Source organism: Mytilus californianus, unplaced genomic scaffold, assembly GCF_021869535.1.
Source record: "Mytilus californianus isolate M0D057914Y unplaced genomic scaffold, xbMytCali1.0.p SCAF_13, whole genome shotgun sequence".
Lineage (NCBI taxonomy): Eukaryota > Metazoa > Mollusca > Bivalvia > Mytilida > Mytilidae > Mytilus > Mytilus californianus.
The window spans coordinates 28,992,810-29,005,348 of record NW_026262615.1 but is presented as its reverse complement, the minus strand read 5'-3'; the positions used below and the strand labels follow the sequence as shown (position 1 = coordinate 29,005,348).

At 33.0% G+C, this 12,539-nt stretch overlaps 1 protein-coding gene across 1 annotated transcript; it reads left to right on the top strand.

Annotated features, from left to right (window-relative positions):
• Positions 1-1,192: 1,192 nt before the first annotated feature.
• LOC127723470 (arrestin domain-containing protein F-like) lies at positions 1,193-6,000 on the top strand. Its single transcript, XM_052230122.1, has 2 exons — positions 1,193-2,913; positions 5,190-6,000. The coding sequence occupies exons 1-2, from the start codon at positions 1,383-1,385 to the stop codon at positions 5,588-5,590; spliced, it is 1,932 nt and encodes a 643-aa protein (XP_052086082.1). The 5' UTR covers positions 1,193-1,382; the 3' UTR covers positions 5,591-6,000.
• The last annotated feature ends 6,539 nt before the right edge of the window (positions 6,001-12,539 follow it).

The window sequence follows — 12,539 nt, the reverse complement described above, 5'->3', positions numbered from 1 at the left end:
TATCTTGTTTAAAGCGTAACCGACACATACCTTGATATCCTTGTAAGACTTTCCTAAATAAATACCGTAAGTAACATCTTGGGGTTTATATAAAGAATTACCTCACTGTTTCTATTGCTTTGGAGTGACCTGAATGCTCCTGTTTATGTAATGCAGATGAGCTTATTTCGTTTTTCGCTATCTGAATGCAAGTAACCATGAGAAGTTTTACTTTACCCTGTGCAATACTATTCGGAACATTACTAGTCCATGCCATTAAAGTGAAAGAAACTTTACCACTAGTAGCGCTAGAACAACAATCGTCACCTGGAGTTGTTAAAGAGTCTGTTACTAGGCCGCCAATTCATTGGATACCACCAGAAAAAGTTAATGCCGAAAAAATACCATTGGTTGCAGTAGAGCAACAATATTTATCTACAGATAAACAGACGGATAAGATTTCTGTTACCGGGCCGATAAATCCTTGGAAAGGAACACACAAAGCAAATTCAGAAAATATACCACTTGTTGCATTAGAACAACAATCGTCACCGAATGTTGTTAAAGAGTTGGATAAATATTCTGTTACTAGGCCACCAATTCATTGGATACCACCAGAGAAAGAAAATGCCGAAAAAATATCATTGGTTGCAGTAGAGCAACAGTTTACATCTACAGATAAAAAGACAGATAATATTTTAGTAAGTGGGCCAATGAATCCATGGAAAGGGACACATAAATCAAATTCAGAAAATATACCACTGGTTGCGTTAGAACCAAAATCAAAGCATGAAGTCCAAGAACTGGAATCCGCTACCGATACGCCAATTCTCCATACTCAGGCACACATTGCCAAAACCATTCAATATACACAACCACATAATCCGGGAACGAATGCTTTGGAGGTTTCGTACCAAAACATTATGAAACTGATGATGGAGGAACGTGAAGCTAGGTTGAAGTTGGAACAGCGTCAGACTATTTTAGAACAGACTTTAAACCAAGAAGTCCAAAAGATGCAAACAGAAATCAAAAGCTGGGTATCAAATAAAATGGAGGATGTTACAACAAATACGACTGAATTAACACAAATGGCAAACAGTTTTAATGCAAAGTTGCAAAATATTAGTAACAAAGTGTTGAAGATTGGCAGCAACGTGGTCAGCATGTTTAACGAAATTGCTTCGAGTAAAAAGGAAGCAAATCAATTTAATAATAGCCTCCACAATATAGAAGCGAAAATAAAATCTTTAGAACTGTATGACAACGTAGTAGATAGCTTACTATTTGGATTTAATTATAAACAGAAGGCATTGGATAACGAAATTAAAGCAGCTGAAAAAAAAATTAGTATATCGGTTTCCAACAGAAGTCATATCGAAAGTGATCTCGCTGCTGTTAAAATGAAAACAAAACATTTTGAAGAAATTCTCGCAGATACAAATGCTACAATCAATCTCTTGTTATCGAGAGTAAGTGATGACGGTACTAACACGGCGAATATTACAAGTATTGACAACAAAATTGACGAATTAATCCACTCATTAAATATTTCAACTAGGAACTACTGTGATAGGAAAATTGCCACATGGAAAACGTTGTTACTAGGAGAAGTTACAAATACAAATAAAATGATAAACTTTAACAAAGTAAACATTAACAACAATGGAGATGAACTTTCAAGACAATCTCATTTCATTAAATTCAATCTAACGGAAACCATTCGAAATGTAAAATCAAAATTGAATAAGGAGATCCAGACTCTGACCGAAATGCATAATAAAAACTCACAAGTTATCATGAATAACATAGAACAGCTTAAAATCAATGAGAACCAAATAAAACAGAACTTGACAAAATCAATAAAACGTTTGTCATTAGAATGTAACCAAAGCGTAACAGAAATTGATGCAAAATTAGAAAGCAAAATAATGGCCGTGAATACATCATGCCTTTCAAGTTCACAAAAATTAAACGGTAGAATGCAGGCACTTAACGCAAAATTGGTGGAAATAAATGACAATTTAACACGATCAGTCGACGAAACTGGTAAAGTTAGCAACAACACAATAGCCTCTGTTTCGATGGAATTGGAGCTGACATTACAATCTCTTGAACAGAGACAAAACAAAAGTTTACAGGAAATCGAAGAAAAAACTGAACAACAGAAATATATTTCAAGTTCAATAAAAACAAACCTAACAGAAGAAATAGTTCAATTAAAATCGTCACTTCGTCGTAAGATAGGTAACGTTCAAACCGAAGTGAAAAATGAAATCGTGAGTATTGAAGAACATTATAACTCAACCATCGGAAATGCTTTGACAAAGATAAGCGAATTAGAGAAAATGCAAAATACGCATTGTGATGTTCTTGAAAAGCATATAGCTCAAGTTTCCGAAATGAGCTTGAATAACTTTACTAGCTTAGAGAATAAGCTTGAAGTCAGAATAGAAATGCTGAATCAAGAGTTTAATAGTACTGTTAGTAAATTTAATCCTGATCTATATACAGGACTTTCTGCAACCTTTGAGTCGCAGATTAATCAGACTCTTGATGCAATTGAAGCAGTTACGGAGAAAAACATTTCCAGAATCGAAACGCAGGTGATGAGAGACACTATCCAACTAGCAAGTGTAAATGACAGAATTACCCAGAATTCACGTACTGTTGCAACTATATGGCAGGAGCTGAGTACACTGAAAAACAGTCACAAGAAAGATGTGAGCGATTTAATGGCAGCATACTCTCAAAATATATCATCTGTTGAAACAGAGTTTAAAACGGCGATTTCAAACATAATGAAAAACGAAAATATGAATATACATAGCTTCATAGCTGGATTAGGGAGCCTTAAACACCAATTCGAAGAGTTGCAGAGAAACTTCTCTGAGGCTATGCATCCGGTGTTGCAGAATAGTTTGAAAGGCAAAGGTTAGTATAATAATCTTTTATTATCAGAGTTTCCAACACTATCCTTATCACATCAAAAGTTAAGGTAACATTCAATTTATAAGGAGAAAAACATGTTAAGTCGAGTTTCATAGTAGTTTTGACTTGTTTTATGAATTTGTCATGATAATTTCGAGAAAATCCAAACAATACTGATGCATTTAGTTAACGAATCAGGAACTGCATAAACTTCGAACATGCGACTATTCTTTTGGTTTGAGGTGGGATTTGAGCCGCCTAAGTCTTTTCAAATTATTTTTTTTTTGGGGGGGAGGGGGGAAGGGTGGTAGTATGTGTTGATATATCTTTGTTTATATAAAATACGGAGATGAGGTATGATTGCTTATGAGACAATTATCTAAATGAAGTTCAGTAAATAATTTTTGTACTCGGATAATCAGAAAGTCTAAAACAATCATTACAAACATATATTGTGTGCTTTTCTTATCTTAAATACATAGTGTATTCGTAAACCCAAAGACATGTAGATTGCTAATAGTTTGTTAATATATATACTTATTGAAATATGAATGCAGGGTACATTTTCTTTATTTCCCTATCATGTTTTATATAATGCATAGCATTTATGGATACACGGATTCTCTCTTATTTTAAACATAGAATTATTTAAAAGAAAACTCCTCAAACATACCAGGCATATAAAGTTGTACGCCAGGCACGCGTTTCGTATACAAAAGACTCATGAATGTCACTCGAATTAAAAAAAGTTAAAAGGCCAACAATATTGCTTCATTCTGTAGAACAAAATAAGACAGTACCAGCACAGCCATTCCCGATGTTGGTGTTTTCAACATCTTGCCGACATGATTCATTGGCCAGAGTTTGTATAAATTTAATTTGATATTATCCATTGTAACTAACATCTGTATTGTATTCAGTTAATATTTCATTGTTTGTATAAGGTTTACTCAAATTGAAAAAAAATATAGAATCTAACGAATATGCTGATTCTTAAAACTTAAAAAAAAATAAATAATTTAAACAGATCTCTCTACCAGCCATGTGAAAACAAATACCTCCTCCATACCTGGGACTATTATACTAATATAATACTAAGTAGTCCCAGTCCATACTGATAGTCGGTGATTCTCTCCGGGCACTCCGGCTTCCTCCACCAATAAAAAACTGACCGCCACGAAATAGCCAATAGTGCTGACAGCCTCGTTAAGGGCATACGTTACAGTGTTGATCCCACGGTGATTTTTTGACGAAATTTTGCATACAGTCAAGCTATTTTTCTCTTATTCAATTCAAATATGTTATAAAAATATACATTCATGTGCTACTTTTAGAGATAAATGGGGCCGAAAATTTGGACATTAACTGGAAATTTCAGTTTCTTGGACATTTCTATCCGTTGGAAAGCTTTACCTAACTTTTTTGTTTTAAAAGATAAACGCAAGCGGATTTTTGGTAAAATCATTTGGATTATCTTCTCTACAAAATAAGAATTTGTGTAATAATTCTTTGGAAATAATTCATTTTTATCACATTTTCCTGGTTTTAGTCAAAAAAAATTTCTTGCAGTAATTTTTTATCTAATTTAAAAAAATTTCATCGGTGATGTGTTCATAAAAATTGGCAAAAAAAATCTTCACACAAAATCAAGCCAAATGTCGTTTTTAAAAAGAGGGGTCCATGAACTCGTTTTCAAGTTAAATCAGTCTGAATGATAAAAATCAGTCGAAAAATGCATCTTTTCCCGATATGTCACAGTTTGACGTAAAGAAAAATAACAGTAAATAAATCGATCGATCTATACTGATAACGTTAATATCGACAAGTTTTAAAAGCAACTTATCTCATTTTAGTCAACGACTATACATTACACAAACAGAGAATTCACTTATCAACTCTCTCTATAAATAACACAAATTGTGAAGAAATTTAGTGAAAAATTACATGATAAGTTGGGGAAAGGATAAGAAGTGAAAAATTACATGGAAAGTACGGGAAAAGGTATGAGAAAATAGCTCCAGCGAAATCTTATAAGGGACTTTCCGATTTGTGTTTTCCTTGGAGTTTGGTATTTTTGTTGTTTTACTTTTTTTATAATATATACTAAGCAAAAGTGAAAAAAATATATAGAAATTAAAAGTGGACTAATACCCAAACGTTTTCTTATCTGAACTATCCTTAAAGAAAATGACTGTTTCATATTTTTTCATACTTAACAACTTTCCACACTTTTGAGAGCAATTTGATAACATGTTGATCGATTGTATTTTTTCTTTTAGTTGCCATGACAACCTGTGTGTCAGGAAACAAAGCATACACTGGTAGTTCCGTTATACCATTCAGTAATATCAAAACTTCATACGGAATCGACAATTTTGGAGATTTCAACACAACAGGAAAATTCACATCCCAAGGTCCAGGATTATACTTGATATCTGCTCAAATCATGTCGTATTCGAAAGGTGCCGAATACAAAATAAGCAAAAACGGAAAAGAAATAATTCGAGTAGAAGTTGGACCATACCATGACGATGATACCCATAACTATCATACCGGTACGGGCGTAGCAGTTGTCGCCCTTGATTTACACGATAAAGTGTGGATTGAAGTGTTAGAAAGTGTAACTAGCATGTATGTCTTTGGTGCCGAATCGTGTCTCACTGTTATCAAATTGAACTAGAGCTTCGACCTAAAATACACATCAGAAAATGGACACCGTTAACCTAAATTTTAGATTTATACTGGATGATTGGCATGCACAAAATTAGACAATAAAGTTCCGTTAAAAGAGGCTGGCAAGAACAGTCGAAACTCTCTGGGGTTAATATTTAACTCAATTATATATGAGAGAGTTTGAATACATGCAAAATCTTCTTTATGCGCAATATGTAATTTCTTTTATAGTTTCTCTTGTGTGTTTTTTTTTATTCCTCATGATAGAAATATATAGTTAACTAGTACCTCCGTAGAAAAAGACATACTATTGTTGTGTACCCTTGCAATCAAAGCATGATAGTCAAAACGTACTTACAAGGGGTAAATACTAATTGTTAACAAAACAAACACAAAAAAAAATAAAAATAAAAATTCTACAGGTGTATATTGTGGTTTGTATACTGTTATTTGAGTTTTGATCGTTTTTTATTGTCGGTTTGTTTTCGACTTATAAGTTTGAATATCCCTTTGATATCTTTCGCCTCACTTTTACACTCAAAATGATACGCGATCGAAAATGTCGTGTTCTAGCACAAGCACTTACTGAGTGTGCTATCAAATTTTCCACGAAAGAATGTATTTCTTATTTTGAAATATTGAGGTTTACCCCCCACTACTCATCTCACTCTTATTTGTCGAATTGCATTTGTTCCTGTAGTATACAGAGTCTGATACAAACTTACAGCTTGTGATATCAGTATAGATAAATATCTTGTGCTTAGGGAGCAACCATTTAACTTCAAAAAGGAGGGGGGGGTGGTTATGTTTTTTTGTCGGAGTCAGAAAACACTATGAGGTATGAGAAAATCTGGATTCAGAATATTTTTTTTGTCATCTGCTTGACCACAATATTTTTTTTCATCAAATTGGGGATTAGAATTTTTTTTTTTAGGTAAAAACCATAACCCCCCCTTTTTAAAGTTAACTGGTCGTTCCCTTACAAAAATGATACCAAAAGCAAGGCCCGGGTTTTTTAAATAATGAAGTCATCACATTCAACGTTTCTTTCATTATATTAAAAGGCCTACTTGAGAAATCTTCATTTCAAAAGAAGAAATTTAAATCATTAAATTCTAAAAAATATTTCTAAATGCGCAGATAGTCCTCAGCTTACTTTTACATTTGACTGGAAAACTTAGTTTTATATAATACGGTTTTCAAACATCAGGTTAAGCACATTTAAAGAAAACGTATTTTTTAAATGCGCATTAGTATCTAATTTATTTCGATATTTTGAGCCACTATCCCCATTCTTGGCTCTATCATGAGGGCTAGTTTTTATTGGCAGAGGAAGCCGCAGTATCCAGAGAGAACTATCTAACTTCGGAATGAAAACTGGCAATTTTTGTCAATTAAGGTCGGAGACGGACAACATCAGAGTTGATAGGCTAGTTATCAATGTATAGATGAACTTTTTAGACCACTTGACCATCGAGGTATCCTGTTGTTTTGTTTTACATATGTCATGACAATATTGACCAAGTCCATCATCAAGAAATATTGTTGTCAAAATCACCGACAAATGTCATCACATCACTCAGGCAAATTTGACCAAGACGAATTTGGTTATTCATTTTATATTCTTTTTTGTTACATAACTCCTAACGTTTCTACTTATTTAAAGCACCCTAGCTTTCAAATGTATGAGTTTGATCATTCCTGAGGGAGGAAATCCAGAAAAGCCCTACAGACAAACGAAATTTATAAAATGCTATGTCATTTTTAGGCCGTCATGTCCCCATCGTCATTTCCTCCTCATGGTTTTTCCCTAATTCGACTTTTCACCAATTTCAAGTGGAGATGAAACCGCTCATCCTTCGTGACAAGATTGTAATAGGGTTCAATCAACTCAGGTGTATGTTGTAAGGACTATTATTTTTTGCTTTATTTTGCGCTATTTTTAACACAGCGTTTTCTGTTCCCCTTTAATTCGTAAAAAGGTGTGGGTATACGTCAAATCGTGTGCTTTGGTCAACGCCTTTACACCCCAATAAAATTACAAAAAGAAGCATTCAATTCTTGAATAAACAAGAAAACAAGAACAGGATCATTGTTTCGATAAATGGGCGATATCAGATTATATAAAAAAAATTAATACAAAAATACCGAACTCCAAGGAAAATTCAAAACGGAAAGTCCCTTATCAAATGGCAAAATCAAAAGCTCAAACACATCAAACGAATGGAAAACAACTGTCATATTTCTGACTTGGTACAGGCATTTCCTTATGTAGAAATGGTGGATTTAGCCTGGTTTTATAGCTAGCTAAACCTCTCACTTGTATGACAATCGCATAAAATTCCATTATATTGACAACAATGTGTGAACAAAACAAACAGACATAATAGGTAAAAATGTCAAAAATTGGGGTCTGTGAATCGGATTTGTCTACGTTCTGTGGATTCATTTTTTATCATGGGCACCGATAGTTCGTGGATTGAGGATTGTTTTTTTTTTCACGAATTCCTGATTCTCTAATTTTGACAAAGTTCTGCCAGTATATGAAAATTGCCTGTAATTGAAAGGAGACGTGGACCGCTTTTGCATCATGTAGATATTGGACCTTCATATATAATGAAGAGATTTTGCTCTTAGTTAATTGTCAAAAATTGCGAATTTTTTTTTATAAAGAATGTGTATTACTTATTTCTATACGTGTATATTTGTGTGAAGTGGTATGATTTTTATCATGGTGTTTTCACCTGTAACTGATTTTTTTATTATAAAAATCTTTACAACAGAAATGGTCATAAATTCACGCCACGCAGATGTTTTAGAAAACTGTCCCTTTTCTACACACATTTCAGTTTTAAATTATTAATTTAAAGTTTAATAATTGTAATACATGAATATAATCCCGCGATGTATACGGAACTCCATGCTTGTATTGACATGGTGTCATTCACTTTCAACATGGCCACTGCCACACCACTTCCGGTGTGCCAACTACTCGTACCCTGGTCACGATCAGGTGCAATTTGTACACGACCTAATTCCGTATTGTTTTTCAATAATCTATATTTTGAGCCAGGAGAAAAAGAATTAATGTATACAGAAAGTAGGTAAAGTCCAGAACTTTGACATGTGAACTTCTTTGCTTTCTTAAAGTCATCGATATTCTTTATTCCATATAATTGCCGTATGTCTGTGAAATCAATTAGTGTTCCATTTCGGTATTCACATCCTTTCGTGCAAGCGGTCAAAGCAACTGAAATTAAAACAACAAAATGGATTGTAAATGTAAATTTTGTCTGTAAAAATATAATGAAATGATGAAAAGATGCTACAAAAAAGTAATAGCAATATATCAATGATAATATACAATTTGTACGTAGGTTTGTAGATATGTAGATATTGTCCTGCTGAACATTTTTGCTTCATACAGTTTCTCTACATATACTATACGCTTAAATAACAGAAAATGGTTAAAAATCGTCATTCAAGGACAAAATCTCCTTTGATGGGCCATCTCACAGTTTCTGCCATGTTGCCTTATTTGTAGATCTTGTCCTGATGGTCATTTTTGCTGTTCACAGATTCCATCTATCTTCAATAGTGTCCACACACAAAAAACCACAAACAAATGGGTAAAAAGGGACTTTCAATGACAATAAGTTCTATAAGGAATCGACTTTCGATTTCGGTCATGTCAAATTATTTGTAGATCTTGTCCTGCTGATCTGTTTTACTGTTCACATTTTCCATTTATCTACTAAAGGTTCAGAATTAATTTGTAAAAAATGGATGCAAAATCGTCTATCAAAGGCAAAATATGTAAAACATGTAAAACCTTTAAGAAGTATACTTACGATTTCGGCTATGTCAACTTATTTGTAGATCATGTCCTGCTGATTATTTTTGATTTAATGATATTGATAGTTTTCTATTATACATGTATACGCGTATAGTTTAAAAGATAAAAGTCAAATTTCTGCCCAGTCAGATTTTCTTTATCTATAAGATAATAGAAAATACTTGATCTATGTTCTTTTTTTTTTTGGCCTTGTCAGCAGATGTGATCATCGGACAAATTTTAAACGATATACTCTAATGATGATTGTGGCTAACTTTGGTTCTATATGGCACGGAAGTTGCAGAGGGGACGATTTTTGAAAAAAATAACGGACGACGGACTTCGACGACAGACGACGTACGCCCTGTGTTATGGAAAAAATAACATTGACTCTTTGTGCCAGGTGAGCTTAAAATAAGATGATAAAAAAATAAAAAGATGTGGTATGATTGCCAATGAAACAACTCTCCACAAGAGACCAAATGACACATAAATTAACATCTATAGGTCATCTTTTTGTTACAAAAATTGACGATTTAATTTCTTAAAGGAAGTTATGCCGACATGCATCCCTCAGTTTCTATGTAAATTTAACTTGCACAGTGTACATGTTGTAAATGTATCTACCCTTACAAGTTTTGTTTGTTTATTCAAGTAGATTCCTGTCACATGCTTAGTTTTATTTGAATGAACCCTTTAAATGGCTATAGTGATGTAAAAAACTTATCATTTATATTAGTTAATGCGAGATTACGTGACGTAAATATTTTCTTTTAAAGAGAACTGTACTAGATAACAGAAATGATGGGCGTGACGCTTTATTTTACATCTTTTAAGGCCACTCCAAATTTAAAATTTGTTCTTCGGACTTTTATGTACAAAAATTGGAGCGAGCGAGCGAGCTATTTTTTTTCGAAATAAATATATTGGCAAATGATACCTACAGTTTGATGAGGAAATCGTATTTTATTTTTTTTTACCAAAACTTCTGTTTTCAAAAGCGAGAAATAATTTCTCAACATAAAAACAAAAATAGTTTTTTGTGAAATACTGGACCAGCGATGACATTTTAAAAATGAAATAATTGATTTCACTTGCATGGATAGATAATTCAGAAAGTCTTCATTGCGGCAATTGTTTCTTTTTATTATTTTTTTTATTTTCCATTACTTTGAGCAAGCGAATTCGAAGAACACTGAATCAATTTGGAATGGCAGAAGGACGATTATCAACACTAATCAGTAGTTTCATTACTATACATTTATGAATGAAGGAAGTGTGAGAAGAAAGCAACCCAACGACACGAAACCAAAAGACCTCTAGAGGTCAATATGGTCTGTACACTAGAGAGATGCCTATGCATTTCATGCTGTATATCGTCATGATCTAGATTTAATTTCCTAGATCTAATCAAAATCAATTCCGTTTGGACAACACAAAAATCACTAAGATATATGAGGGTCAGTAAGAGGTTTACAGAATAGAGAATAATGGGGCCAATACTACAGAAAAATTGTTTGAAAAAAAATAAAGAATATATAATACAACAATATAAAAAGTTTACAGAAATGAAGGACCCCAACCAGATCATCCTCATATATAAACAAAAGCAGTAGGTCCTTCGACTATGGACATACAAATCAACATAGGACGGGTTTATCTATCTTTTTGCGCTTAGAGTCCTAGCTACTGGAAAAACAAAGATAGTGAAAGCAATTTAACTTAACAGAAATTAGTTATTTTAAAAAGGTCCAGGTCTGACGATTTTATTTCTTTCCTTTTCTATTTTTCCGGCTATATCATATTAAGATAGAAAATTAGAATCAACATGATATGCAAGAAACAAGAAAAAGTATAGGCATGCTTATTAAAATTTACTCTTACTGGACACAGCTGACCTGGTGAAAATATCCTTTTTATAGTCAAGTGCCGCCTATGTCAAGCTGTAGCTCGTCACAGAAATATCTGGATTCAATTTCACAGGAACTAACACGATCAATTTCCCTTGAGCCTCGCTATTGCAAATAATAGCCTACTTACCTTTTCTGTTGATAGCTGTATTTTTCTGTTCACTGTGACTCATCCTATTTCCATTACGGCTACTTTTATTAAACATTTTGAGAAGTTTGTTTTGTGTTGAATTATGCATCAATGGTAAATTTCGAAAGTGATCCTTTGTCAATATTAGTTCTCCTTCCAATTTATTGATCCCATATTCAATTTGCCTTATATTTTCGCTCACATTACCAATATTCCAATCCGAATTTAGCTCAGTTTTTACACTGGTATCAACTGATTTGAATCTTTCAACCTCGTTCGGAACTATGTGGTTGAAATCCGAAATCCGTTTCGATAGAATATGCTCGATATTATCAACTTTTGTGATTTTTAGGTTAAGCTGATGTTCTAAGAGTCTTGTGAATCGGTTTATATCCGATAACATTAACAAGAGGTCCTTGTAATCTTTATTTTTGATGTCCCTATCATTGATTGGACGATGTTTCCCAAAATTGTTTGCATTGATTGTTTGTTCGGTGACAGAAACCCCACATGCGAAAGAGCAACAACACAAGAAGAATATAAACTTTAAGGTACTTGCATCTTCGCACATTTTGAACTGTGAACAACGTGACAGCTCCTAACTAACCTTTCAAACTAACAAGCGTAATCTTTTAAATTATTGTACCAATGTAAATGATTGCTGAATTAAATGACTTTAAAGAGTTTTGTTGTGAAATACATTCTTTTAAACTGGCTCATTTAGAAAAAAAAATATGACGTATACGATAGTTTAATAGTGTTTAATTCGTTTGTTGTTTCACATAACATGTAAATTATCAGTTAAAATATTGTGTTAATTTTATTCAAAACCTTAGTATATAAGTTCACACGTTGTATAAAATGTTATCAAGCATTTACAGTTTAATTCGTAAATAAAAAAAAAAAAACTTTTTCAGTAAGTATACTTAATAGCTCAGTATCCGCCGTTACAGTACAACATAAACATCTTTTACGACAGCAGAGAAAAGGCTAACTGTATAATGCAAAAGTTATTTATAACGTGTTGTGTTCATTTTTTATTGTCAGGAATTGTAAAATGTCGATTCAGGTGTCAAACTAT